The 25,826-nt window shown below is 46.5% G+C and overlaps 1 protein-coding gene across 3 annotated transcripts in view; it reads left to right on the forward strand.

Moving 5' to 3' along the window:
* Window positions 1–25,826, forward strand: part of NBAS (NBAS subunit of NRZ tethering complex) — a 3,456,930-nt gene that overhangs the window by 953,418 nt on the left and 2,477,686 nt on the right. For all 3 annotated transcript variants that reach the window (XM_069605942.1, XM_069605943.1, XM_069605944.1), the window contains exon 20: window positions 722–826. In XM_069605942.1, the coding sequence (XP_069462043.1) occupies window positions 722–826 (105 nt within the window). The remainder of the gene's footprint in view (window positions 1–721; window positions 827–25,826) is intronic.

The following is a 25,826-nucleotide window of genomic DNA, read 5'->3' on the forward strand; positions in this document are numbered from 1 at the left end:
ATTGAAACAAGTACAAGTGGCTCAGCTAAAGTCTTGGCGAAGGGAACCCTGAGTCTTGAAGAACTACAGGTATTATCTTGAGTAAAAAGCCTCAAGACCCTTTTCTTTTGAACTGTGTTGCTTGGAGCTTGGGGAAGGGAACCCTGAGGATTGTGTAGAACTGTGTTACCCTGAACGTAAGAAAGGTAATTCTGAGACTTTTGTGGAAGTTTCTTGAACTTGGGGAAGGGGAGCTGAAAAGGCAGCTAAGTGCCGGAAGAAGCTCAGCTTTGTGTTGATCCCCATTACTTTGATTATTGACAACCCTACACACTGTTTAGCTTTAGTTGTGAGGGTAAGCGTAGATTTTGGACACAGACAGACTTCCCTTTGACTCAAACTTTCCTTAGTTTCGTTCAGGTAGGGGAAATGCTACCTTAGCATAGGGCAAGTTAGGCCTTCTACCATCCTGACATTTAAGTTAACAAATATCTTTTCTTTGAACTTTGTGTCTTGCCTCATGATGCCTTCACAGTAAGCATAGAAACGCTTGTAGTTACACTTGTAGTTATACATTACAAAATGAATATTGTTCTCTTCTTTTATTCCACTCATTGAAACTGGCAACAATTACATTCTGTTTTCACTATTAAAGTTCTATTTTAACTAGTAGTCTCAATGTCTCTAGTATGTTGGGCACCCTGGGTGAGAAGTTAATCTAACATTAATTCTTATGTCTCAGGAAATCCTTGGAGGGCCACATGCAGCTGAAGAGAGATATGATGCAGAATATTTTAAGAAGTTCAGAAACCAGAATATAGTCTTGTCAGCAAGAACCTACGCTCGGGTAATGTATGAGAGTATTTATGATTTTAGTTTCATGCATTGTTAAATGTCGGAAAGAAGATATCTAGGTTTTCTAAGTTGTTATAATGTGTGCAGTTTCTAGATTGCATCTGGAAAGGGACAGTACCTATTTGAAGAGAATCTGTGGAGGAGACGACTGAAATGTCTGTTGGGCAAGACTTTCTTTTTGCTGTTTTTCCTCCTATAGCATTCTATGGCACACCCTATCTTTTTGTTTTGTCTGCTTCCTGGGCTGACATTTTGGAACTAAGTAAAGCCCTCAGCTTTACTTCCCTCTCTTTTATGGGGGAAACTGATTAGTCAACAAGACCATCAGCGCTTGGAGCCCCTGTCTCAGTTAGTGGGATTCTTGTCTGTTTTAATGCAACACAAGTACTTTAAAGTACAGTGTAGTTAGGGTACTTTGTATGCTTATAACTGTTTCTACTCTTATGTCCCGTCCCCTTTACTGCATACTGTGTAGGGAGGAAAGGGGCCTATGGACCAGGTCTACAGAAGTCACAACAATGAGTGTCTTTTTATTTTTGCAACTTTGAGGACAAGCACAATGGGTCTAGTATGAGCTGGTGGCAGTGGATTTATTGCTACCGTTTTAGGCTTTTTGCTTGTGCACCTTTGCATTTTACCACATAATGGCATTTAGAGTATCATATACTCTAAAATGGACATGCCATGAGATTTTCGACTGTCCATTTGCCATTTTGTGCGTTGGCTTTCTTTCTGCCCTCTCTGGTCCAGAAATGTCATATGTGGAAAGCCCTTTCCTGGGCAAAGCTCCTGATTTCTCAGGTAAAGTGGCAGTCTGTTTTGTGGCTGGATGTGGGGGCTGGGTCTGTCTGGACCTAGTCCACATCCAGATCAGTGTGTGTCTGTTGCTGGGCAGATGTGTTGGCCACAAGCTGTCCATGACTCGACAGCGCCTGCCAGTTTGAATAGTGCACATCCTTACCATTGGTGAACCTGGTGGCGACTCCATTCCAAATCCAGGATAAAAGGACGACTCCTGCAGCCATTCGACCGATCATCATTGGAGCCAAGACCCCTACGAAAAAGTGCAGCACACTGAAGACCCAAGGACGACCACTGCATCTGACCAGCATTGGCTTCAGCCAAGTCCCAGTGAAGCCATACTCCTCCCTCCTGATCTCAAGAAGGTCCTAGTCAGTGTTTGGACCCCTGGACTGGTATGAACGACCTATCCCGACCCCTGCTTGAGGATCCATGGGCCGCGAGGATAGCTCAGGGGCAACACGCTCGCCTTGGAAGCAAGACAACGTGGAGCAACACAGGTTAGATTCCCGTGTCTGCGCTTAGAAACCTCTGGGTATTAAGCGCATTATAAATAACCAATTACAATTACTAAGCCTTTGTAAGTGTTGCTGGACCACCCGGTGGACTGACCAGCTTCTGGATTTACTTCCTGCAGCCGTCGCTGTTCCGAGTGCATCCATTGAAATTCGTGGATCCTCTGCTTGTGTAACAAAATGCCTGCTCCTGCAGTTTAAGCTTTCCTGACTGAAGAGAATCGAAGGACTATGAACTAATGAGGGGGTTGCAAAGAGGACTGACAGGGAGAGTATGTGTGGGAGTGGGGTATATGGAGTGGTACAGAAGGAAGTGGCGCAAAGGAAGGGGCAGGAGGAAAGGAGGAAGGTGGCACAGGCAGGGCAGGTTTAAGGGGCAAAATGGGAGGTTTAGAGAGGAGATTCCCCTTTCAGAGTGACAAACAGGAACAATGGGAGATTCGGGCGGAGTGAACTGCACCATGCGGAAAAGGCCCAGTTGTATTTTGCACCAGCAAGAAATTGAACCTTTCATTTTGAACCAGTGTGGGTGATATAAGACAAATCCAAAGTTTAAACACCACATCTATTTAAGCATGCATTACGGTGTTAATGGTTTGATTGATGTATTTTGGTTATAATCTTTACCACCTACATTTTGGTGCACACCGACTGATCCTCATTGATTGTTATGCCACTATAACACGGTTGTTCCTCAAGCACCACACCAGCAACACTATTAAGCCTGCTTAAATGACTGCAGTCAGTAAACAATGGATTTGGGTAATACCTCACACAGTCAGAAAGAAAATGTCTTAAGTATTTTCCATTACAAGCTAAATATTACAAACGCTATCTGGGAACTTTTCATTCACTGTTTTTATTGTTTACCCTACAAGTGGGATTAAGACCTGTAAATGATGTTAGTCTGGGATCTGCGCATTTTTGGTGTCTTGGAGAAGATTATGATAGCAGAGCCTGCGGCTTCTGTCAGGCCATGCATCCAAAGGCAATGAGGGGAAGGGTTGCTGATGTTTTAGTTTGCACCACAAGAGTGGGTGGGTAGAAGCGGCGCTGTTCCCGGTTGTCCCAACTCCAGCATAAATCATTGGTGCGAGCCTACCAGGAAAGACAAGAAGTCATAAAAGAAGAAACACAAATGATCACAATCCAGGTGTGCTAGGAGGAAGCCTCCTCCTTCTGACATCATTCCTGTTAGGCCTCCACAAGATGGCATCATCATTCCCCAAAACCCTGAACAGAGTCGCAGACAGAGGGACCAATACCAATTCTCAGAAGGCTTGGGCAGGTACCCTTCCCTTTTAAGACCTCTTGCCCAGCTGTCCTGGAGGCAGTCCATGCTTGCCATCTACATGCAAAATGCTCTGGCATGCACTGCTATTTCTTTGCACGTTCAGACACACTCAGTTGTTGCTGTCCAATGTGTTGGGACCCGCTCCTTTGCTGGACAAGGCTTAGAGCTTTCAGTCCGCATTGACACATGTAGAAATTCGGTCTTCAGGCCTGCCACTTTAGCACCGTCGGATGTCTCTCCAAGCCCTCCTCTGGCATTGCTGCATTTTCTTCTTCAGCAGGCTGACACTGATGCTCAAGGCTGAGTCTGTGGGATGTTTTCCCACTTTCATTGAATTCCTATTGGGGCTTTGAACAAAACAACAATTAAAAAGGGTCTCTCTATGGAAACAGTCAACAGGTGAAGACAACACAAATAGGAATGTCCTGCTGTATTCTAGTAAATCCAGTCTTATCATCCTCCAGGATGTAAAAGAAACATCCTATACTTATAAGTCTTTGTCAAAAGGATAGTTAACTTAAAGTTTAAACCTAATCTTAACCATCTTAGCCCTCCATGCTACTCTAGTCTGCATAACCGAAGGTTCCACAGATGGCCCCAACACAAGTGTGCTTCAGTAGTCCAAACCTAACCAACTTCATAGATGCAAACAATGTTCAGGGTGGGCTCTTGGAGCAGGTAATCAGCCTGGTCATGCCTTCCTGGCCCCTCTGTGTTCCCTTTCTTGCCCAATACCTCCCCCTTCGTTTGATCCTTGCAGAATCTGATCGTATCCTTGCTCAACCAGCTTTTCAGATTGCTGGTGATGTCCCTTTTCAGCATTGTCTCTTGGCCTTTCCACTGGTGAGGTTGAGACCAGTTTCCTTGGTCAGTCCATCATAGACACAATCCGTTTCTGGGTCTCTCAGGTCTCCTCCTAAGCCTTAAGCTTTTCTTAGTGTTCCCAACTGGTCCCTCCTGTACAATTGGTGAAATATTTGTGTTTCCATGGATTGCTTTTCCCCCGCAGATTCCTCATATTGATAGATATCCATCATCCATGTTCGAAAACATTTAGACAGGGGGCTTAGTGGATCTTGACTCGACCGTAGATCCGCCTTGCTCGGTGCTCAATCGTCGGCTCAGAAAGTGAGGTCATGTGTTGTATATATATCATGTCACTATGCCCCATGCTTCAGTTCCTCCTTTTTCCCCCCGCACTGGAACGCTGCAGAGGAAGACCAACTGGAGGAGGCTAACTAGCCTGTAAAAAAACTTAACAAAGGATACATCCCAAAGGGTGAACCCATATAATTGAAGATCAAAAATGTTTTTTTAATTTTTTTTTTTTTAAGAACAATGAGTGAAAACGGACACCCCAAAGCCATCACCAACATCTTTTTCACTTAGATAGAAGTGTTGAACCACAACACTTTCTGAGCTGGGACGGCTGGGAGGGGCGATGAGGAATCTGCGGAAGAAGAATCCATAGAAAGATCATTACGGTAAGTAATTTCTCCTTCGATGGAGTGCTTTTCTCCCTCAGATTACTCATCTTGATAGACTCCCCAAGCAGTTAGCCTAAAGGAGGAGGGCCAAAAGTATTAAACAAGTAGGTTCTGCGGTACTGCCCTACCAAAGCATGCATTGGCCCTGCGGGCAACATCCAAAGCATAATGCTTGGTGGACGTATGTAAAGAAGACCATGTGGCAGCACGGCAAATGTCCCTTACAGGAACACCCCCCTGTAGGGCTGTGGAAGCTGAAACCTCACTGGTTGAATGCGCTCTAATCCCTGGTGGAAGATAGTTGCCTGCCGTCTGGTAACATTCTGATATACATAAAATAATCCACTGTGGAAGGGCTTGTTTTGTTATGGCGAGACCTTTGCGAGATACAGAATGGGCTACAAACAACTGGTCCGTCTTCCGGAACTCAGATGTACGGGCAACCTAAAAGCTAAAAGCCTCTTTTTGAGTCAAGATGGTGAAAACGCTCCTCCTGTTTCGAGGGGTGTGCAGGGGGTAAAACACAGGCAAATCAATAGATTGTGAAAGGTGGAATTCAGAAACAACTTTTGGAAGGAAGCCAGGCCTGACTTTGAGAGAAACTTTTTCTTTAAAAAAACACGATAATAGCGGTTTGCAGCATAACTCTCCTGGCTAGTGTTTTAAGGGATAACAGCCTCAAAGAACAGGAATGCCTTCTACTTTTTCATAAAACTATGGTTTGACAGATAAAATCATAGTTGAAACACAACAGCATTGTTTGAGTTTTTTTGAACATTACCTCTACAGTTGATACTGAATGCCTATAGGATCTGAAATTAATTATAACCCAGATTGGGATCTCAGAGAGCGGCTGTATGACTGGTATTTCACCTGGTCTCCTGCTTCAGTTGTTCTTGTTGGCTTGGGTGTCTCCAAACCTTTTACAGTCTGCTCCTGCACAAAAGACTACGTTTGAAAAGACTGGTATCTTTTTGAGATTTGGTATACCTTTTACTACAAGTGGATGAATTTTCCAGTGGTGCCCACTCATTTTGCTTCCAGCATACTTGACCCTGCTCTTGGTGCTGCTTCTAGCAATTTAAATAATTTCTCTACCACTGAGCACCTTGAGGACCATTCAATTCCCAGATTACGGAAATTGTGGACAACATTGCTCCTTTAAAGACCAAACTGATTAAGGCCACACATTAATAACATGATCCACAACCAAGCCAGAATTGCAAATAAATCAGCTATTGTTGAGGCCAAGAAACATTTCTTTGCCTATTCCATAGAATATGGAGCTAATTTGCAGAAAAAAAACAATTTCAAAATCTTCAATAATCTGAAAAACGCCAGGTTCCCAGGATTACCGACGATTAACTCTCTGTCCTGGCCTGCTGAAATCCATGTTTTTTCAAGATAAAAGTCCTATAATCAACCAGACACAAATATTTATCCTGTAAAAGACCTACAAATCAATGACCATTCTCCATTTAATTTTCACTCGGTCTCTGAGTTAGGTATTGAGAACATTCTTCTATTTCTCAAACCTACAACCTATTCTGATGACCCTTGTCCACTGTACGGGTGTGGAAGGAGGAGACTGACACAGAGGTGGCATGCTTTTGGGCAAAGACGTTTAGTTATATCAAAGGAAAGAAGAAAACCTAACTATCCCTAACTCTAAGAGGGGTTTCCCTACCTCAACAAAAACTAAGGAGCTGTCATAAAGTGTTTATCTAAAATGTTCACCGTCCTGTGAAGTTGAAGATTTTAATTGTTGGATATGATTGTATGTCATTGTTTAAGGTTTTTTCTTTCTTTTAAACCCATAATCATAGTTCTTATGCTTTTGGCACACACTTTCTCTCCCCTTAAAGTATTCGATGGGGGACTATTTCTGCTTTCTGAGCAAAGCCAGATTTTTACGTTTGAGTCTCTTAGACTCCTTAAATCTGACATCAAAAATGTGCCTAATCCCGCCTCTATTCCCATGCTTGTCCCATATATACAGTAGATCTCAAACATACCATAATATTCTTATATGGGTCTATGTCCCAACCTTCGGAGCACTCGATATCACAGTCTCTGTTCCCAAGGCTCACAAGAGTGTTGGTCAGGCGGTCCATAAAACTCCTAAGCATTCTGCTATTCCACTTAAGAATCAGCCCACCCGTGGCTGATATTACGCATTCGAGATCTGGTCTCAGATCATAATTGTTCAGGACAAGTTCACGGGGGGGAAAGATGATAATAAATTAACCCCTATATCTCGATCAGTAAGAACTAGTTCTCTAAGGCCTGAGCATATATAAAAGTAATCAACCCTTGAGGTTCTAAGCCCTCTGTGCCAGGTGTATACCAGTGATTCATTAGTTAACTCAGATTCCAAATAGGTCATGTCCCAGTCTCCAGACAAGTGATCCCAGCTAATTACACTATGTACCTCATCACACCATTATTGTAGGTCGAACCCTTCTCACAGTTGGCATTAAAGTCCCCTCCCAAGATAACAAGATTGTCATTTCCCCCGGTGAACCAGTCCTCAAAAAGTATGGCCAGAAAATCCTGAATAGTCTTTAAACTTACACCCGTCGTGTTCTAGTACATGTTAATAAGCAATATGGACAATTGGGTAGGGATAGGGGTTAACATCACAGCCTGTAGCCATTCTGAGTGTGATAATAGTTCACATTTCATACTTAGATTACCATCCATGGCCACAGCCAGCCCCCCGCAGGAAGACCCAATTCTCCTTTAACAGCTGGACTCATAAAAGTGTTGTAACACTCTAAGCCAAAGTGGCAGGTTGTCATGGTCTCCTGAAACATATAGATTTTTGTGAACTCCCACCCAGGAAGGGTTCTCCCAGAATTTAAATAGATTCAGCCTACCACAGACATTCCACAAGATGAGCTCCACTGTAGTATTGCCCCAAACCTTGTGTGAAAACCTCAAAGGTTTTGAGTGCAGTTCCAACCCAAGACCAGTCCTGTCCATTTTGGAGAACACTCGTAATTAGTGTGGTATGATCACTCACCCCCTTCAAACCTTCCATCGAACCCTCACCAAAAGCCTTCACACAAGGAGTATTGCGCTTGAAGGCCAGAAAAACCTTAGCATTGTCAACTGATTGGAGGCTAAACAGATCATATCCCAAAAATGTCAGATTCCCCCGCTGGTCCCACACAATATTTGATATGATCTCGGAGTGGAAATAGCTCACCATCCGTTCGTTAGTCACTATAGGGAGGGAAATTCCATCTATATCATCAGATGTAATTGACCTCAATTGTGGGATCTGTTTAAAGATGGCCAGAACTTTGGTCCAGTTGGGCCTAGATGAGTTGTTGCTTTGATTTGTTGACTCCCAACCCAATATTTTTGAGGAGCACCGTACAGTCCCATCTGCACACTGGTTTTTGTTGGGAGATTGCATTGACCCCAAGCTTTCATCACAGCCTGGTTTATTTGTAGCCCTAAGGGGAACAGTGAAAGGAAACCCTGCCTCCACTCCAGAGGGATTAACACAAGACCCTATAGGCCCAGTCCCCCACCATCCAGTTCTGTGGTCTGACTAGCACAGTCACCCGAGCATATGATCTGTTTGTGATCTTCCCATATGAGGTTATCTTTGTTTGGTGTGAGGCCGATCCAGGGATCTATTGTTGGGCCTATTGGGATCACAGACATGGTCAAGTTTCATGAGCCCCAGTACTAGGTTTATTCAGTTGGGACTCATGAACCTTCTCCATAGCCCCATCCGCTCTTTCACCAGAGCGGCCAGTCGGCTGATCTACCATCCTGTCCAGTGTAGGTGTATGGGCGTTCAATACCAGGTGAGTCCGCCTCCCCTTGGCAATAGCACCCCCCCTAGGGTTCACACTCCCCTTCTGAATACTAGGACTCATCTCAGGGTCCTAGTCACTCCGCTCAACCACTTTAGACAGTTGATATATTCTTTAGGAGAGGCATTCCACCCCCAGCATGGGAGTTGGCATATTTTTTGTTTTCTTTTGGAGTTTTTTTCTGTGTGCATTTTTTCCCTTTGACAATGAGGAGCTTACTACTCAGTATGATGGTTGCCTCTTCTTCCACCTTGTCCAACATTTCATCTGTCCAGACCTTTGTGCTCTGGGACAATCCTGCCTGTTTTTCCAGACTGGCAGCTGCCTCTTTTAAAGCAGTGGGGCTATTGGATGTAGCCGAGAGAACAGAGGTGATGGGAGCACACAGACCCGGATCCACCACTCTATTGGACTCCTCGTTAGCCCCCAGCACAGCTCTACCACCTTCCACCCCTACAATCTGCACCATTTCCCCTGTAGATAGGATGTAGAGAGCACACTCTTTCCTCCAACTTTGTCAATTTTTGTGTATTGCACAACACTAGATATTGTATACACCCAATGTCTTCCTTAGGTATAAATTGTATTTATAAAAAAAAACAAGACCTTTGGCATCACCTTCCAGGTAAGCCATGCAATTCATCAATTTGTTAAATGTCGACCGTTGACCCACTAAACCCCCTCCCCTATATTTTCGTGGGTGTCTGCCAAGGTCTTTATCGCAAGATTCAAACTAATGTGAAGGTTGGCTAACGAGGAAGGAGCCAAATCCTGTGTTTAAATGCCCAAAGGTCCACTCGCAATCAATTGATCTTCATTAGCTGTTGTGGGACTAATCGTGTCTATAGGGTCAGTGATGAGAGCAGGAGCCTGGTACCTTTTGATAAGAGTTTTTAAGGCCTTTGTGTGTGTGGATAACCCCAGATCAAAGTTGCCAAATTGTTGATTTTTCCTGATGTCTGGTTGCATTTCCAAGCAGTCTAAACCAGTCATATTTGGCACAGAGTGGCCATGTAAATCATTGCTGTTCGCAGCAGTAGAAAGGTCCGAAGTACGTTCCTCTACTTCAGTATTTAGTGCCCCTAAATCGGGACTAGGGTGAATTACTGCAATCCAACATGAAGCACTGTCTCCAGAATGTTTCCCCTTTCCTTTAAGCGTTGCCAGATACTCCTGTATTGAAGCCATTTCCAGATCGATGATATCTCAGAGTAGGCCTTTGTTTGCAGATGAGAGTATATGGAATGAATCCTCTAATAACTCGCTGTCATAACATGTGTCGCATGACCCAGGGCCACCACCAACTCCCAGATTAAACTCAAGAGCAGATTGTGCGTGTGGTGATTGGATAGTGGATCCTACAGACTTTTGGTGCACTTTAGACAAATCTCCAAACACAAAGATGAATGGGTTAGCATCCATCCCGAAGGTCTTAGTTTTATGACTGTGTTGGTAATGTGTTTTAATTCAATCCAAATGTAACTGCTGTGGCGTAGAGGCATGAAATGGAACGATTTTCATTGAGACCATACCAGGGGGAGCGTGATGTAGACTCCCTTTTGGTCCCCTAGATCGGTCAATATACATTTCACCAGCTCCACATCCGACTTTTCCCCAGACAGAACTGGTTAGAGAGCCAGAGGTTAAATCCTCCATTGTTACCGAGCAAAGACAATGTGTCTGGTATCCGTAAGGCGGCCCCCTGTTCAATATGTGCCCAGGAACAACGTTGCGAGAGAAGAGCAAGCCCCTGTTCAAGCACTCACAATTGCTGAGCAGACACCACTCCTCGCACACCTCCCCCTCACAAGAGGATCCACAGAGGTTGCGGTGAGTAGCCGTTAGGAAAGAGCTGCTGAGAAAGGATAGTGGAGGCTGCCTCGCACCAGAGGTTACGCGGGGGTGCAGTCTGCACTCACCGCCTTACAACCCTGGCTCACCAGACTCACCCCTAGGGTCTTCACCGCACAAGCTTTTTATTTTTATTTTTTACCTGGACCCCAGAGCTCCTTCGAGATTTGGGGCACGCCGCCACCAGATACCAGCATCTCGCCTCACTCCTCAGACCTCTAACCTCACTGGGCTAGCCTTGCCTGGCTCATGGGGGTCAAGGAGATCTTTCACCGATGACGGCGGCAGCAGCAATCGGCAGTAAACATCTGGCAGGAGAGCTTGAGGAATTAGAGGAAAGGTTGTGCTAACATGCAAAGACGTGTCAAACCGCACTGCTTCATGTGAAGGATTCTAACCGGGCGTCACACACCGGAACAGGACTCTTGCCTTAGCCTAGGATGTAGCGCTCAATAAGAATACTTTCTCTTTATTTTCTACAAATTCGAATTGGGCCGATACCCAACCCGTCTCACACCCCCTTTTACAAATACCCTGGGTCACAATGGACCATGAACCAGGCCAGTTGGTGGGAATACAAGATTTATTTATTTTAATTTCAAAGGAAATCACACAATTTTTATATTGGGCAGCAATCACCAATGGGGTGATAATTACAATGAAAACTACTGAAATACACTTGGGTAACCTTCTACAAGAACATATCCAAAGCACAAAAGAAAAGGAGCACTTTTTCAGTTAGGATAGATAGCACCCGAGTTAAGATTTCCCCCTGCAGTGTTCCCCCAATGAATCCAATTCTGGACAGAAAAAAAACAGCAGGGAATCAGGACTATTTGGCAGCAAACAGAATCAAAATCTGACCTTCCCTCACAAAATAAGAGGCGAAAATGACACTCGGATTTTGACAAATAGTTAATTATATGTGTGTTTAAATAGTGATGTACATTATGTTTTATCACAGTACCAGGGATGTTATATCACTAGCAACTATAAGGTAAGGCATCACAAAAGGCAGCCAGTTCATAAAACAACTTGAAATTAAACCACAGTGCAGCCAAATTCACGTGTTGAAAAGATGCAATTTACACATTTGCAGTTTTAAATGTCAAAACGGATTAAAAAAAAAAACTGGTGAAATACATAGAATCGGAATGCGGTTTTTAGGCTGAGTGATAGATGCACATCACAGGTACAATATAGAAGTGAAAGAGTGATTATAGTTGGATAATTGGATGAGATTTTCAAGGTGAATGGAGGCTCAGTGTTTTGGTAAAATAAAGCAATTGAGAGAAAATCGGTTTTAAAGAAAAGACAAATTTCACTTACACTAGATTTAATGGCTAGAAAAGAGGAATGCCACCCGTGAATATTAAAGTTACGCTGCAGTTGTAACCCTTCACGCAGTGTACCCCTTGTCTTTATGGAAAATGTATTTATTTAATCAAATATTGCTAAGGATTTATGATCAATGCAAGGCAGAAATGAATTGAAAAGAGGGGCTAATGCTGGGAAATTAAGGACCGGGTGCACGGAGAATTCTAACAGTTTTAAACAAGTTACCAGGGCATGGATAGAATTACCTATAGAGCAGGACAAAGAAAAAGGGTCCAGATGGGATAGGCTGTGTGTTGCTATGGGATGGGGAAATACTCATAATCCACACTTGAGTTGGGATTTGGGACAGTCAACCGGGTTCTGAACTCAAAATTCTGGTCACCACACGGCGGGCACCCCTCTCAGCATACAGCTGGGCAAGTCTGGTCACTGCGTGGCAAGGGTACAGCGGGCATGCAGGTAGTAGGCAAAAAGCCGGTCTGCTCACAGGATACTTCCCAAAGGGTACCACAGCTTTTCCCCTTTGTTATTGGGATTTTAGTGGGGTTTTTTGGATCAATGGCCTTGCTGGGATAGGGTCAGCAATGCTTTGGCCTGGCAATAGAGTCTGGAATCTTGCAAAGGTCGATCTGGAATGTCTGGATATGCAGGTGCTGGAAATTCAGGAGAGAGTGTCCTGTACCTGTGAGCTCCCACCCCTTTTGTAAAGCGGGTGACATCACTGGGTATATTGTTGGGCAGAACTAAGCTAGACCTACCCCCAAGAACCGGATAGGGCAGCCAATGTTGGTTGCCTCCTTTAGGAGGGGGACTCAGTTTATGGGGTTGTGTTTTTATGAGGTGCAAAGCCTTCCCACAGTCCTTTTTGCCAAAATCAATCTTTTTTTTTTCAACATGTATTTATTGTCATTTTTCAAAGAAACAGTCAACATTGCAAATGTTCCTCCCTCCCCTCCCCCACCCCCACCCCTTTCCCCTTGATCCTGGAGTCAGATATACAGTCTTTCTCTCTCTGCTTGGCTATCTTTGTGGCGGCCGGGGGCCCTATTCCATTTTTTGCTGGCATATAGGTAAAGTCTTGTATCTCCACTCACTCCCTTTCATGGATCTGAGTCCTCTTGTGAGTCAAAGATTCCTAGCAGGGCCGCAGCTTTAGGACACCATGCTCTGGTCACTCCCCCCCCCCCCCCCCCAAGGTATGCCAGGAGGGCGAACCAGTCTGTTGTAAACTTCGAATTATTTCCCTGTATGGAGTATGTGAGCCACTCCATGGCGACCAATGAACATATTTTGGCACTCCGCTCATGTTCCTGGGGGGGTGCTTACGACTTTCACTTGCAAGCCGATAGCATCGCCGCCAGCATCATCATGATTACTGTCATGGTCATCGGGCGAAGAACGCAACCTTTCAAGGGCCACATACACAGGGGCCCCAGATGGACACAGTCCTGGCGCCTTTTGCTTTTATTTTTGGACATAACCCCTCATTTTGGGTGCAAGGTGCATTTAACATGGGAACTTCCATCACTAAAGCAACTCTTGGGTGTGGCTGCTGTTGCTATTGGGTTGCCTTGCACGTGCTGACTCTCTGGGAGTGGCAGGGTATGGCAGGCAAGCCAGGCCTAGTGGGCATGCTCACGATTACAGCTATATAAGCTGCTCCGATCGCTGAGGCAGACGCTTCGCGTTATTCTGCACTTCCTTGCAGCGTAACGCTCACCGCCGCCTGGGATTAAATTTACCTTGGGGAATCCTGCTTCCTGCTTTCATACTTACCAACTGGGGAACCTGCTCTCACCTGTGCGCGTCTTCGTTGATCCTGACATTGTTCTCCAAAACTTCCGGAACGCTGACATCTACTTCCTGACACCGCAGTTCATCTTCAAGCCTTCCAGGAACGCTGACATCGTCATCCTGGCACCGCAGCTCATCTTCAAATCTTCCAGGATGCTGAAATCTTCATCTTGGCACCGCAACACGACGCGCTTCGCCAGCGGCAGCAGGACCTGCAAGTAAAAACAAAAGGCAAGGTTAGACACTTAAAAAAACATTCAGTTTAAGGCCATGCTACCACCGAACCTCGCCCTTTGCCTTAAACCATCACTCACCTGTTGTCGGACATTGCGGGGTCAACCATCTTCTTCGTGGCCGCGTTCCGCGCCCCCAGAGCTGCTTTTGACACGCATTTCCATCTATTTGAAAGAAAACAGAAGAGAAAACGTTATTTAGAAATTAACAGCAATATTGAGAGCAATAATACCAAAACAGAAAACGAGAAGAGGCAAAGAGAAAATGGAAAGGGAAAGGGACAAGAGGAGAAGCATAGTCACAGCTGGACTGGACTATTACTTATCAGGGATCAGTGAAGGAACTAGATACCATTGACAAGCACCCCTGTAAGATGTAGCAGGATGGAGAGCTTACCATCAATTAACAGGTGAGCCCTATGGGCCGGTACATGCCCACAGAAATCGCACCTGCTGTAGAAGGGTTTAAGAGGCACAATAGTCACTGATCAGTGCACTCACATTTTCTCATATCCATACAGGAGCAGTGGCACCAATTACCGCCGCTCACAGCTTATCCGCAGAAGGAAAGATTGGATGGGGGTGATCTAACTCCAGGGAGGGCTGCAACCGTGCCCCAACACCTCTGCAGAGACCAGATGAGCGTAACAATTACGTATACTTTACGGAGTAGTTTCGTAGGTATATCAACCAGGGTCCCATTTAGACATAGCATATCCAGCCCCCTATTCCCTCCTCCCACCCTCCCCAGGACCTGCGTTATAGCCTGTTGTATGTATCCCCAATATGTGTCCAGCTTTGGGCAATCCACCATATATGGGCCCACGTGTCAATCCCCCACAGTCTCCAGCAAAGTTGGGAAGAATTTGGGTACATTTTATGCAGTCTGACCGTGGATAAGTGCCACTCATTAATTTTAGCCAGGTCTCCCGGACCTGAAGAGATCTAATGAGTCTGGGTATCTGGGTCCACAGTCGTTGCCACTCTTGCTCACCTATGTCAGTGCCCGTGTCCTCTTCCCACTTTCTTATATAGGTCCTGCTTGGTGTGTTTTCCCCTTCCGTAATGTGTTTGTAGATGGAGATCATCAGGCCCTTGTCCCTGGAGTGGGTGTCTAAGTATTTTTCAAAGGGCGTAAGGGCTTGTGAGCAAGCTTGTTTCATTTCTGGGTGAAACAACCAGTGTCGTAATTGCATATACCCGTATCTATGCCTCTCCTCTAGCCCAAAGTTCGACTTGCACTGTTCAAAGTCTTTCACCTTGCCGCCTTCAACCATATCCCGCACCATCCGACAGCCGCCTTGATACCACTTCTCAAAGGTTGAAGTTCCGCAGCCCAGGGTGAATTTTGGGTTTTCAGATAGCGGCGTGTAGGGGGAGGGAAAGGTAGTAATATGAGCCTGTTTCACCGCGGTATTCCATGCCTCTCCCACGGTCGATGTAATTGTACTGGCATACATTTGTGGTGTTCTATCTGCCTCGGTTTCCACAGCATCCCCTCTAAGTGTCCTGAACCCACTGCCAGGCCTGGACTGGCCAACCGGGACACCGGATGTTTCCCCAGTAGGCCTCGAGGCGTAGAGCCTCTTTTCTTGGTGGAGGGATACATAATCAAAGGGAAATCATGACATAATCCCATGCATCCAGCCAGGCTGGGCTGGGTGGAGTTTGCACGGCGTGCTGCCTGGATGACCCTTCTGCCCGTGGCTCGTGCGCCTGCACATTATGGCTGTCACCGCCCAGGAACATCACTGAAACTGCACGTTCCTAGTGTGCTGCTCGCATGTGCGGCCCAACGCATGCCAGTACAGTTTTGGTGACTCGACGATGAGGCAGGCTGCGGGCCTGCACCATCTGCATCGACTGTCTGGCACTGGCACAGGACAGCAGGATTCATTCGTTTCACAGACATGTAAGGCGGCATGAGTACCAACTTAAGTCTATCACAGCGCTGCAAAATGCTGTTTCTGTGAGCGACTGCAGGCACGTAATGAAAAGTTTGTCCTTGTTCCTTTCCACCCCGACAGTAAGTAAATGTGACTGACATTGGGGTCTGAAATGGTTCATAATCGTAAGGTCAAGTGAGGAGTTAGGCAACGCTGCACTGGGAAGCGCTATAATTATTTGTGTATGTACCATATGTTAGTATAGCGCAAACCTAGCTAGAAAACAGAAGAGTGATACAGAGGGGCAAACACTAATAAGGAGGTAGCAACGTGCTTGGCACTGGGATTTGAATGAACATTGTGGGCTCTGCTCCACATTTATAGCAGTACATTAGTATAGAAAGGTATCGAGAGGTGCCTAAATCTCTTCTCATGTCATGGTCAATGTTTCAATGTTATGCCCGATGGCCCTCTTGGGGGCTCTGCGACATCACATGCTGTGCACACGTGGAACACACCATGTAATCCATCTAATAAAAGGGGTAAGCGGGTTCCTGCTCACCAGTTAATCTCGACTATGGCTCCATGTGTTGTGTATGTGGAGGCTCTCCTGACCATGCAACAGTCTGCACTGTAAGTTTCAATAGCACGGCTTTAGAAAGTTGGCTGGGCCGCATGATGGGGAACCATTTTGTGCCTGCACTGTGATTGGTGTACATGATGTGTGATGGCACAGATCACCCTTCAAGGTACGCATAGTCTGTGATGGGTCTGCAAACTCTTCATATCATGTGATGCGCCTATATATGTAATGTCTGCATATGGGAAAGGGCCTGCACACGTGCATATGCTGTAATGAGTTGTTTATTTAAGAAGTGGTTTTATATAGTGCTACATCATGGTGCCGTTCCGTCACCGTCAGGTTGGGCTCCTTCATTCTCTCACTGTACGGATGCCATTACAGGTGTCACTCTGCTGCCTTGTCCTGTAAAGTGGGGTAACTTCTCTAAGGTATTGGTTAATCAATCAACAGGAAACATAACGTGCACACTGCACGTACGTGCATGCGGAGCGGAGGACGATTTCTGATGCGTTGATATGGGATTTGATTTAAACACTGAAACATGATTCGTAATATTGATCTCTCTTGTTGTTCCCCTCCCAACTTTGCTTTTTCAAAGTTTCCAGAAAAAGCACATCTCTATGAAATCCCCGAATAAGCACATCTCTATGAAATAATTTGCCACTGCAATGCGTACATGGTATGCTTTAAGCACATTTATGACACGATGATGCATTAGCCATCGGTAAGCGCGATTGCACGGGAGAGGGGGAAGAATAAATCAAGTTTAGCCGTTGACAACTGTCACCTCTACACTGGCTCACATGGGCTTTCTTTCGGATTTTTAGTGTGCGGTTGAAGGTCCTTGTGCAGTGCCTTATATCTACGTCTTGGGCATAACCACAGCAATATGCAGAAAGCTTCACAAGGTTTGAAATTCGGCGGGCCGGAAATTGGTTTTGGCCAGTGGTCAGTGGCCAGTGGTCGAAGTGCATGAAAAGAAGTAGTGGAACTATGTTCCCTACTGGCCTGCACCACTCGCCACAAACCCCATCGTCATGGCCCCTCCCACGTACAATACAAACCCCCCAAACAAATGTGCCCGCTGTTTAAGGAATGTTCAGTGCAGTGCACTGAAGTGCATATTTCAACTGTTTCCTACACTTTTATTTTAAAATGAAACTATTCCGGAACAATTTCTTTCTAAAATAAAAGTATAAGAACAGGAAAACTTAATTTAAAAAAGTAGAGGAGCACTGCTCCCAACGGCTCCCGCTCACTTCGACCACTGGAATTGGCTAAAGTGCCACATAGAAGCTGAAACTATTGCATTAGAGGACAGCTAGGGAGAAATATCATGAGGTGGGACACAAAGCTTGTACGTGTTTAGTTATTTATTCAGCTATTGACTGCCCATGGCTCTGATAAACCCATTGCCATTTCCACTTGCTTTCAGCCCCTCTCCAACCAAAACACCACATCCTCCTGGGGTCTCTTTGAGCTAGCTTTATCAAGCCTTACCATCAAACTGTGTGCTCAAAGTGCCTGCCAGTGTTTTCTCAAAGCAGTCTTCTGAGAGTTAATGACTTAATTGGAACTGCAAAAGCACTGCTGGTGTAATAAAAATGTCAACCAGGTCTGCTTTCAGCCACTCGATTTATAAGCACTATACATGTCCTTCACTGAAGTCCTGTTCAAAACAAGCATTGGCAAAGCAAACTGTTTAAGCTTGTGCATCAATATTAGGCATTCACCAAGCACTGCTGTTATATGCCCAGGTACACTCACCACTTTCCACCTGCTACAATCCAGTTAGTACGACTACAGCAGTGCCTGACAAATTCCTCTCCCACCATGCCTACACAAAAGCCAACACTGTTGGCATTGCCAGTGCTCATTTAAGAATGCCTTTTATCTGTGTCCCCTTCCTAGCATGAGAATAGGATGAAATGGATTAAGGATGCATGTTGTCTGGGCACCTTTAATACCAGATGAATTAGTTTTTCTCATCTCCAAAATGTGGAATGTCCCTGGTCCCTCTATCATCTACTTTGAGAGATCATGAACTTATTTAAGACCTGACTTTTCAATCCATATATGTTTAAAACATTCTTCAAATGCACTCATTTCGACTAATTTTAGTCAACATTTTCTTGGGGGATACTCAAATCCCCTCATTAGAAGGAGGGTTGGGCTCCCGTCCTGTGCACGCTCGTTCAGTGAAATATGGGGCCACTTTGAAAAATATTCCAGGGCCACTTTTGGTTCCCAGTCCGGCCCTGCCCACTGCCCTGTGCATTGGCCACCACGGTTTATCCCGGTCGTCCCTTTGCCAGTCTCTGAGTACTCTAATTTGTGCCGTTATGTAGTATGCCCTAAAATCCGGCTCCCCCATTCCTCAGCGGGAGGTTGGCATTCTCATGAGATTTGCGGAAATTCTCGGGTGCTTTTGATTCCAAATGAAACGATTTGTAGTTTTCTGTAGGGCTCTGAAAAATGCATGCAGGATGTCTACTGGCAGAGCGACGAATAGATAGAACAGCCTTTGTAATATCGAATTTTTAAGACATTGACCCGCCCCACCCACGAGATGGATAGCGGCCCCCAATCTATTAGCTTTGATTTGATTTTCTCCAACAGAGGCGGGTAGTTTGCGTGGTATATTTTCTCAATAGTTTTAGTTAGGTGTACTCCCAAGTATTTGATCTTATTACTGGCCCATCTAAAGGCGTGTGGCGCTTTAATTTGTTGTTCTGTGGGGGCAGGCAGATTAAGACTGAGTACTTGTTGGCGTTCATTTTTAGCCAGGCCACTCGCCCGAACTGGTGTAGTTCTTCACAGACCCCCTAGACAAGGAAAGTGCTTTATTCAACATTGTACTTTTAAAACAGGCATTTTTCTTGTTTAGTAAAAACACATTTTGACATGTGGTTAATGCTGCTGTGATTTCCCTTTCAAATTCGGGTTTCTCTCCCATCTGGACTTCAAACATTGTTTATAGCCCTAGCCAGATTCTCTTACACAACAGTCTGTACAAGGTAAAGGTTCCTTGAAATTGACATATGCACAGAGAGCTAGGGTTTCTTTTTGCAGGGTTTATTTTTGACACTTTGTAGCCAAAAGCCAAGCGCTTTTCCGTACGGCTGAAAGTTTCTGGTGACTTCTCAGACCATGCCTGACGCAGCCTGCCATTCTGTGACAGTGCTCTCTTTTGCTGGCACAATCTGAATGTGGATGGGCACATCTAGATCTCCCGGGATACGAACTGTGTAAGGTTGAACAGTTTCAGAAAGAGCATCAGGGCACCATCATTATAAAGTCCAAATATTTCCTTTTTCAAGGGGGAATGTGGATCTAGCAGCAAAGCAGTGCTGCTTCTCAATTTTCTTCTTGGTGCATGTAAGAAACACACTGGCAGGCTTTCTCAGTGTGCCCCCTTGTTCCGTCCTGCCCAATAGGTGCTTGGCAAGACAGTGCAGCCATCATTTTGTAGCTGCAAATGCAGTTTTGATGCGGGGCAATGGTGCTTAAAGGAGCCAGCACAGCCATTCTGCTGTTAACTGCTAAAGTGCAGCTTAGTGATGTGGGGAAGTACTGCTGAGTGGGTAAATGTATCCCACATTTAGGAACAGACAGTCAAGCAGCTGTTTCCGACACTGGTGGTGGCACATCTACGCCGCAAAGTCATCCATTGTGAGTCAGGCATGGTATCAAGAGAAATTTAACAAGGGGGGTCCTGGGAGTCCCTCTGCCAGACATTAGTCCTGGTTGCGAGAGACTTACCCAGAGTCTTTAGCTCACTATCTTTAACAGAGAAGAAATATCCCAAACATGTCAGTCTTTGTCCTGCCCTGGGGCAGTCCAGCACCGAAATGCTAGGCAATTCTCCTCTGAACAAGAGTACCAACAGCATCCCCAGACACGTGTTTCGGTCTGGTTGGACCTCATCAGTAGGGAGGAGCTGTGCCTCTCTAAGAATAGTGAGCAAGGGGTCGACGTCTGGATTCCCCTAGTAACTTAGGGTGAGACCCAAAGTTACTTGCATATGCAAATTAACAAGGGGGGTCCTGGGAGTCCCTCTGCCAGACATTAGTCCTGGTTGCGAGAGACTTACCCAGAGTCTTTAGCTCACTATCTTTCACAGAGAAGAAATATCCTAAACATATCAGTCTTTGTCCTGCCCTGGGGCAGTCCAGCACCGAAATGCTTGGGCTGGTTTCTTCCCTGGCAGTGCAACGGACTCCTGTCTTCTGCCCCGATGAAATCCTCTCTTCCCCTGGATGAAGCACCGACTTGCATCCGCTGCCAGGAACAACTGCCCCTGCTGGAGTATTCTCACCACTTTAAGGTACCGTGTCCGCCAGGCCTCCCTTTCTAAAGATTGCTACAAGGTAATAATAACCCCTTAACCTTCTGGACTGGGCTGGCCACCTTCACCCTCTAACTGGTCCCTTTCTTTGGTCCAACTCCTTTTTGAACCGTTACAAGACTTTTGTGCACTGCAACCGTGTGACCTTGGACACATTTCGTTTTGATCCTCTTAAAGCGGATCCGGCCTACTGACTCTGAATTCACAGTGTTACTTTGCCTTCCTCTCTTGTTGTGTTCGTGAAAAAGTTTGGGATCTGTTTCAATTTATTCTCTGCTTTTCTCTCCCTTTTTAAAATGAATTATTAGAGTGCCATCTACGTTAAGCGCTCACCGCTGTCTGAAAAGAAGTGGGGCTTTAATTAAGACTTGTCTAATATTCTTTTAAGGGAGTGTATATCTTTTAGTGACCGTGTTTTTGAATTGCTATTAGTGCCTGTGTGTTTTTCTAGATGTGGTTTTAAATAAATAATTATATCTCTTTTACACCAAGCCCTGGTCAGTGTTTACTTGTTCTACTGTGTTCTCTTGACCTATTGTGAATACTCTGTATACTGCCTAACTCTTCTTGAGGGAAGTCTGACTGCTCAGCCACAGCTACCAAGTGAATCTGTGTGGTACAGACTGCTACCAAGTGGGTTTACTGCCAAACACCTGCAGTCCTAAATTTTTTGCAGTGGTCCCAGAGGGAACTGTACAGGTTTCTGCCTAACAGGGGCACCCTTATCCTTATACATAAACGGGTCCCGTTTGTTCTACATGCACTAGAGCAGGACCCTCGCGGACGCTACGTGATGTCACTTGGGACAATCCGGGAAGAAACACTAGGACTTGTTTCCATTTACTCTCCACCTGGGCTGGGCCAAGAACTTCTTGATGACCTGACCTCCTTGTTGGGTAAGCATCAATCAGACAAGTGGTTCCTGGGAGGGGATTTCAATGACGTCATGTGCAATACCTTAGATCGTTCGCACCTTAGACCACGCAACCCGAACCTCCCCACAAAGCTGTTTAACTTTGTGTCTGCCCTGGGTCTTGTTAATGTATGGCGGGAACTGCACCCGGGAACCAGAGGCTACTCGTTCCACTCCGGGGCCCACGGCTCCCTTTCCAGGCTTGACTACCTATTTGTTCCACACACAGACCTGTCTTATATGCTCTCAGCGGACTTGCTCCCCCGGGGGGTTTCGGACCACTCGCCTCTCCTGGTGGAGAGTCGACTGCATGGAGAGGCCCCCCTAGAACGTGGCGATTGAACTCTTACTATCTAGAGAGCTCAGATTTGGTAGACCGCCTCACAGAGGCCTCAACTGAATACTTCGAGATTAATGGTTCTGAAGAAACCGACCCGATTGTGCTGTGGGAGGCCTATAAGGCCGTGCTGCGGGGAGAAATAATCTCCTGGACAGCGAACAAAAGAAAGGAGAGGCTCCAGAAGATAACTGAGGCAGAGGAGGAGGTAATCCACAGAGAAAATGAGAATACCCTAGACCCTACCCCACAGACCCATAGGTCCCTTCAACGTGCCAGTGAATGCCTCCGAAACCTTACGTTAGACAATGCCAAAGAGGCCCACTGGGAATCCAGAGCCCGGATATACGAGCTTGGGGATAAAGCCGGTAAGCTGTTGGCTTGGCTTGAGAGGAGGGATGAGGGTCGGCGCTCGGTCCGTGAGATCATCACCCCGCAGGGAGAGATCTGTCGGTCAGACGCCGATATAGCAGAAGCCTTCGCCCAATTTTATGCCGAACTATACCAGGCCCCGGAGCTACCGCTGGACCGGAACCTCCTCCTTGTTAAGGTGGTGCTCCCCTCCCTATCGGATCAGCAACGCGAAATGTTGGACTCTGATCTCTCTGAGGCCGAACTGATAGAAGCCCTAGAACAGCTGCAACCGGGGAAGACCCCGGGCCCAAACGGATTCCCCATAGAGATATGGCAGAAACTGGGAGGCAATAACGTATCCCCTCCCCTGCACCAGATGCTGCTGGCCGCGTGTTAGAGCGGGGCTCCCTCCCAGACGACCTATGTAAGGCCACCATAGTGGCCATCCCCAAACCTGATAAACCCCAAGAGCAATGCGCGTCTTATAGGCCGATCTCACTAATCAACGGCGAAGCCAAGGTCCTGGCCAAGCTCTTGGCTAACCGACTACAACGGGTAGCGGACACACTTACACATCCAGATCAATGTGGCTTTATGCCTCATAAATCAACCAGGATGAATCTGCGCCGACTCCACCTGGCGTTAGAACGGGCCCCCATCCTTGACACCCCATTGGCACTTCTGGCAATAGATTTTGAGAAGGCATTTGATTCTGTCCGTTGGGATTGCCTTTGGGAAATCATGGCCCCTATGGGATTTGGGAAAAGCTTCCTAGGTTGGGTGAAATTGCTTTATACAAACATCCGCGCAGAAGTCAAAGTGAACGGATGGACCTCCAGGGCCTTTACCCTGGGTAGAGGCACGCGGCAGGGCTGCCCCCTCTCCCCTCTCCTCTTCGCCCTCGCCATTGAACCACTGGCACTGTGGCTTCGTCAAAGCAGAGCATGGAAGGGATTCAAATGGCCCGAAGGGCATGAAGATCGCATATCTCTTTATGCTGACATTCTTCTACTATACCTGACCTGCCTGACCCAGTTCGGAGCTGCCCCATAGTAACTCAAATGCTAGTCACTCATGGGGAATTCAGTGGGTTGAAAATTAATTGGAAGAAATCTGTAATGTTCCCCGTGAAGGGGGGGGAGCAGGCAGAGGTACCAGGATGTCCATATCGGCTCGAACGGCAGGGCTTTAAATATTTGGGGATTTGGGTAACACCTGACCTCACTAGATACACAACCTCCAGCCGATCGTGGATAGGCTGGTCAACGACGTCCACCATTGGAAACTCCTCCCTCTGACCCTTATGGGGAGAGTCGCGCTCTTTAAAATGATGTCATTGCCAAGATTCCTTTACGTTTTGCAAAATGCCCCGCTTGCGATCCCTGCCCCCAAATTCAACCGTATAGAAACCCTTCATAGGGAACTCATTTGGGGGGGAGGCTGCTCACGCATTGCACTAAGTACCTTGCAGAGGTCAGTCTGCGAGGGTGGGATAGGCGTACCCCGTCTCCAAACTTACTACTGGGCTTCACAACTCTCGGTAGTCAACGACCTGCTTCATGGGGATCGGGCGCTACCTCACATTAGGGCAGAAGTGGAACCCATACAAGGCACGGACCTGTTGCAGGAACTGTACCAACCTCCGGGTAGGCCCCCCCTGCTCACAACTAAGGCTCACATTACTGCGGTCTGGAGCCAGGGGCACGTGTTTGTTGGGTGGGCAGACAAAATAACAGCCGCACAACCCCTATGGCACATCAACAACCTGAAGGAAATCGAGAAACTCGAACCATGGCCACGCTGGGTAAGAGCGGGAATCCTTAGAATTAAAGATATCCTAAAAGATGGGAAACTAACCTTATTTGAAGACATCCAGGGTAGATTCCAACTGCCCAACACCGAGCGGTACCACTTTACACAACTGATCCACACCCTCCGAACCCATATGCCCCCAGGTGATTCAATCCCCGACTACACTCCGATCGAACGCAATATGCTACCCGAGTATATCCCCAGCAAATGTACATCCACTCTCTATAACGCTATCACCTCCTTCGCGAGCTAATGGGATTAAAGGCCAAATGGGAAAGGGAGGTGGGGGAAATAGACCCTGAGGACTGGATCCAGGTCCTAATGCACCCACGAGAGGTAGCCATCTCCTCCAGACTTAGAATGGTGCAACTTAAAATCCTGCATAGGGTGTACTACCCTCGAACTCTTTTATATGGCTGGAGGAGAGTACTGAGTCCGAACTGTCTTCGCTGTGGAGGGGAGGAAGGCACCTTCTTTCATTTCCTCTAGGCATGCCCTCGGATCCGTGACTATTGGACTGCATGCTGTACGGAATTGTCCAGAGCCCTTACTTGCCCTGTTGAACTAGATCCGAAGGTTTTAATATTGGGGGTACCGGACATGTCTGAATTCAATAAATGGGAAAAACTGCTATTGAACACTGCCATGGCTCTAGTGAAACGCAACATTGCCCAAAAATGGGGAGCGCCTGACCCTCCGACACTGGAACAATGGATACTTGACATGGACTCATGTGCCATGATGGAGCACCAAGTCTATCGCGCAAGAGGATGCCCAAATAAAGCATCCAAGATATGGGGGAAATGGGAAGAGACTGGGCCTTGACGTCCTAAGCAGTGGTGGTCTCTACATGAACAGAAGGTGGACGGGATGAGTGGCCCGCGACCCACGGCGATGTGAGATACTAAAATACCAAGTAAACACATGACTGAAGAAGCTGTACTGGAGTGCTCTTAATGTGTTGTCCCCTCTTTTTTTCGTTGTTTTGTTGTTTTTGGCCCCCGATTTGGTGGCTGTTTTGGTTTTGTCAAAATTCAATAAAAATGTTTTATCAAAAAAAACAATGTCCATTACAACCGTACACTCCATCAAGTTGATGTTGGGCATGATGTCCTCCTGTATACATCTCATCCCCTTTTGCAGGCTCCAGATGTGCCCTCTCCAAGAGTTTCTCGACGCCCGGTGGCAGCAAGACACGGGTGCTTGGACAGACAGGATCACCCTCAACCAGGAATTCTGGCAGGCTCTAGTATGATGGGGGATGCTCCCACATCTCACTCAAGGAGCTCCTTTTGGACCCCACCGTACCAAGCCACAGTCACCGCGGATGCCTCTCTGGAAGGTTGGGGGGCCCACGCGGGACAGTCTCACGCCAGAGGCCTCTGGCTCCCGGAGGCGAAAGGACCTCCACATAAACATCCTGGAGCTCTGGGCAGTTTTCTGGGCCCTCAAGTCGTTCCAACCTCAGCTGCGGGGAAAGGTGGTGCAGATCTTTACGGACAATATCACCACCATGTTCTACATCTGTAAACAGGGCGGCATACGCTCTCCCGCTTTCTTCCTGGTAACCCAGTCCTTGTGGCGCTTGGCCATTCTTCTGCTTATGTTCCTCG

This window comes from Ambystoma mexicanum, chromosome 4p (assembly GCF_040938575.1).
Source record: "Ambystoma mexicanum isolate Mex_15411 chromosome 4p, UKY_AmexF1_1, whole genome shotgun sequence".
In the NCBI taxonomy this organism is placed as follows: Eukaryota; Metazoa; Chordata; class Amphibia; order Caudata; family Ambystomatidae; genus Ambystoma; species Ambystoma mexicanum.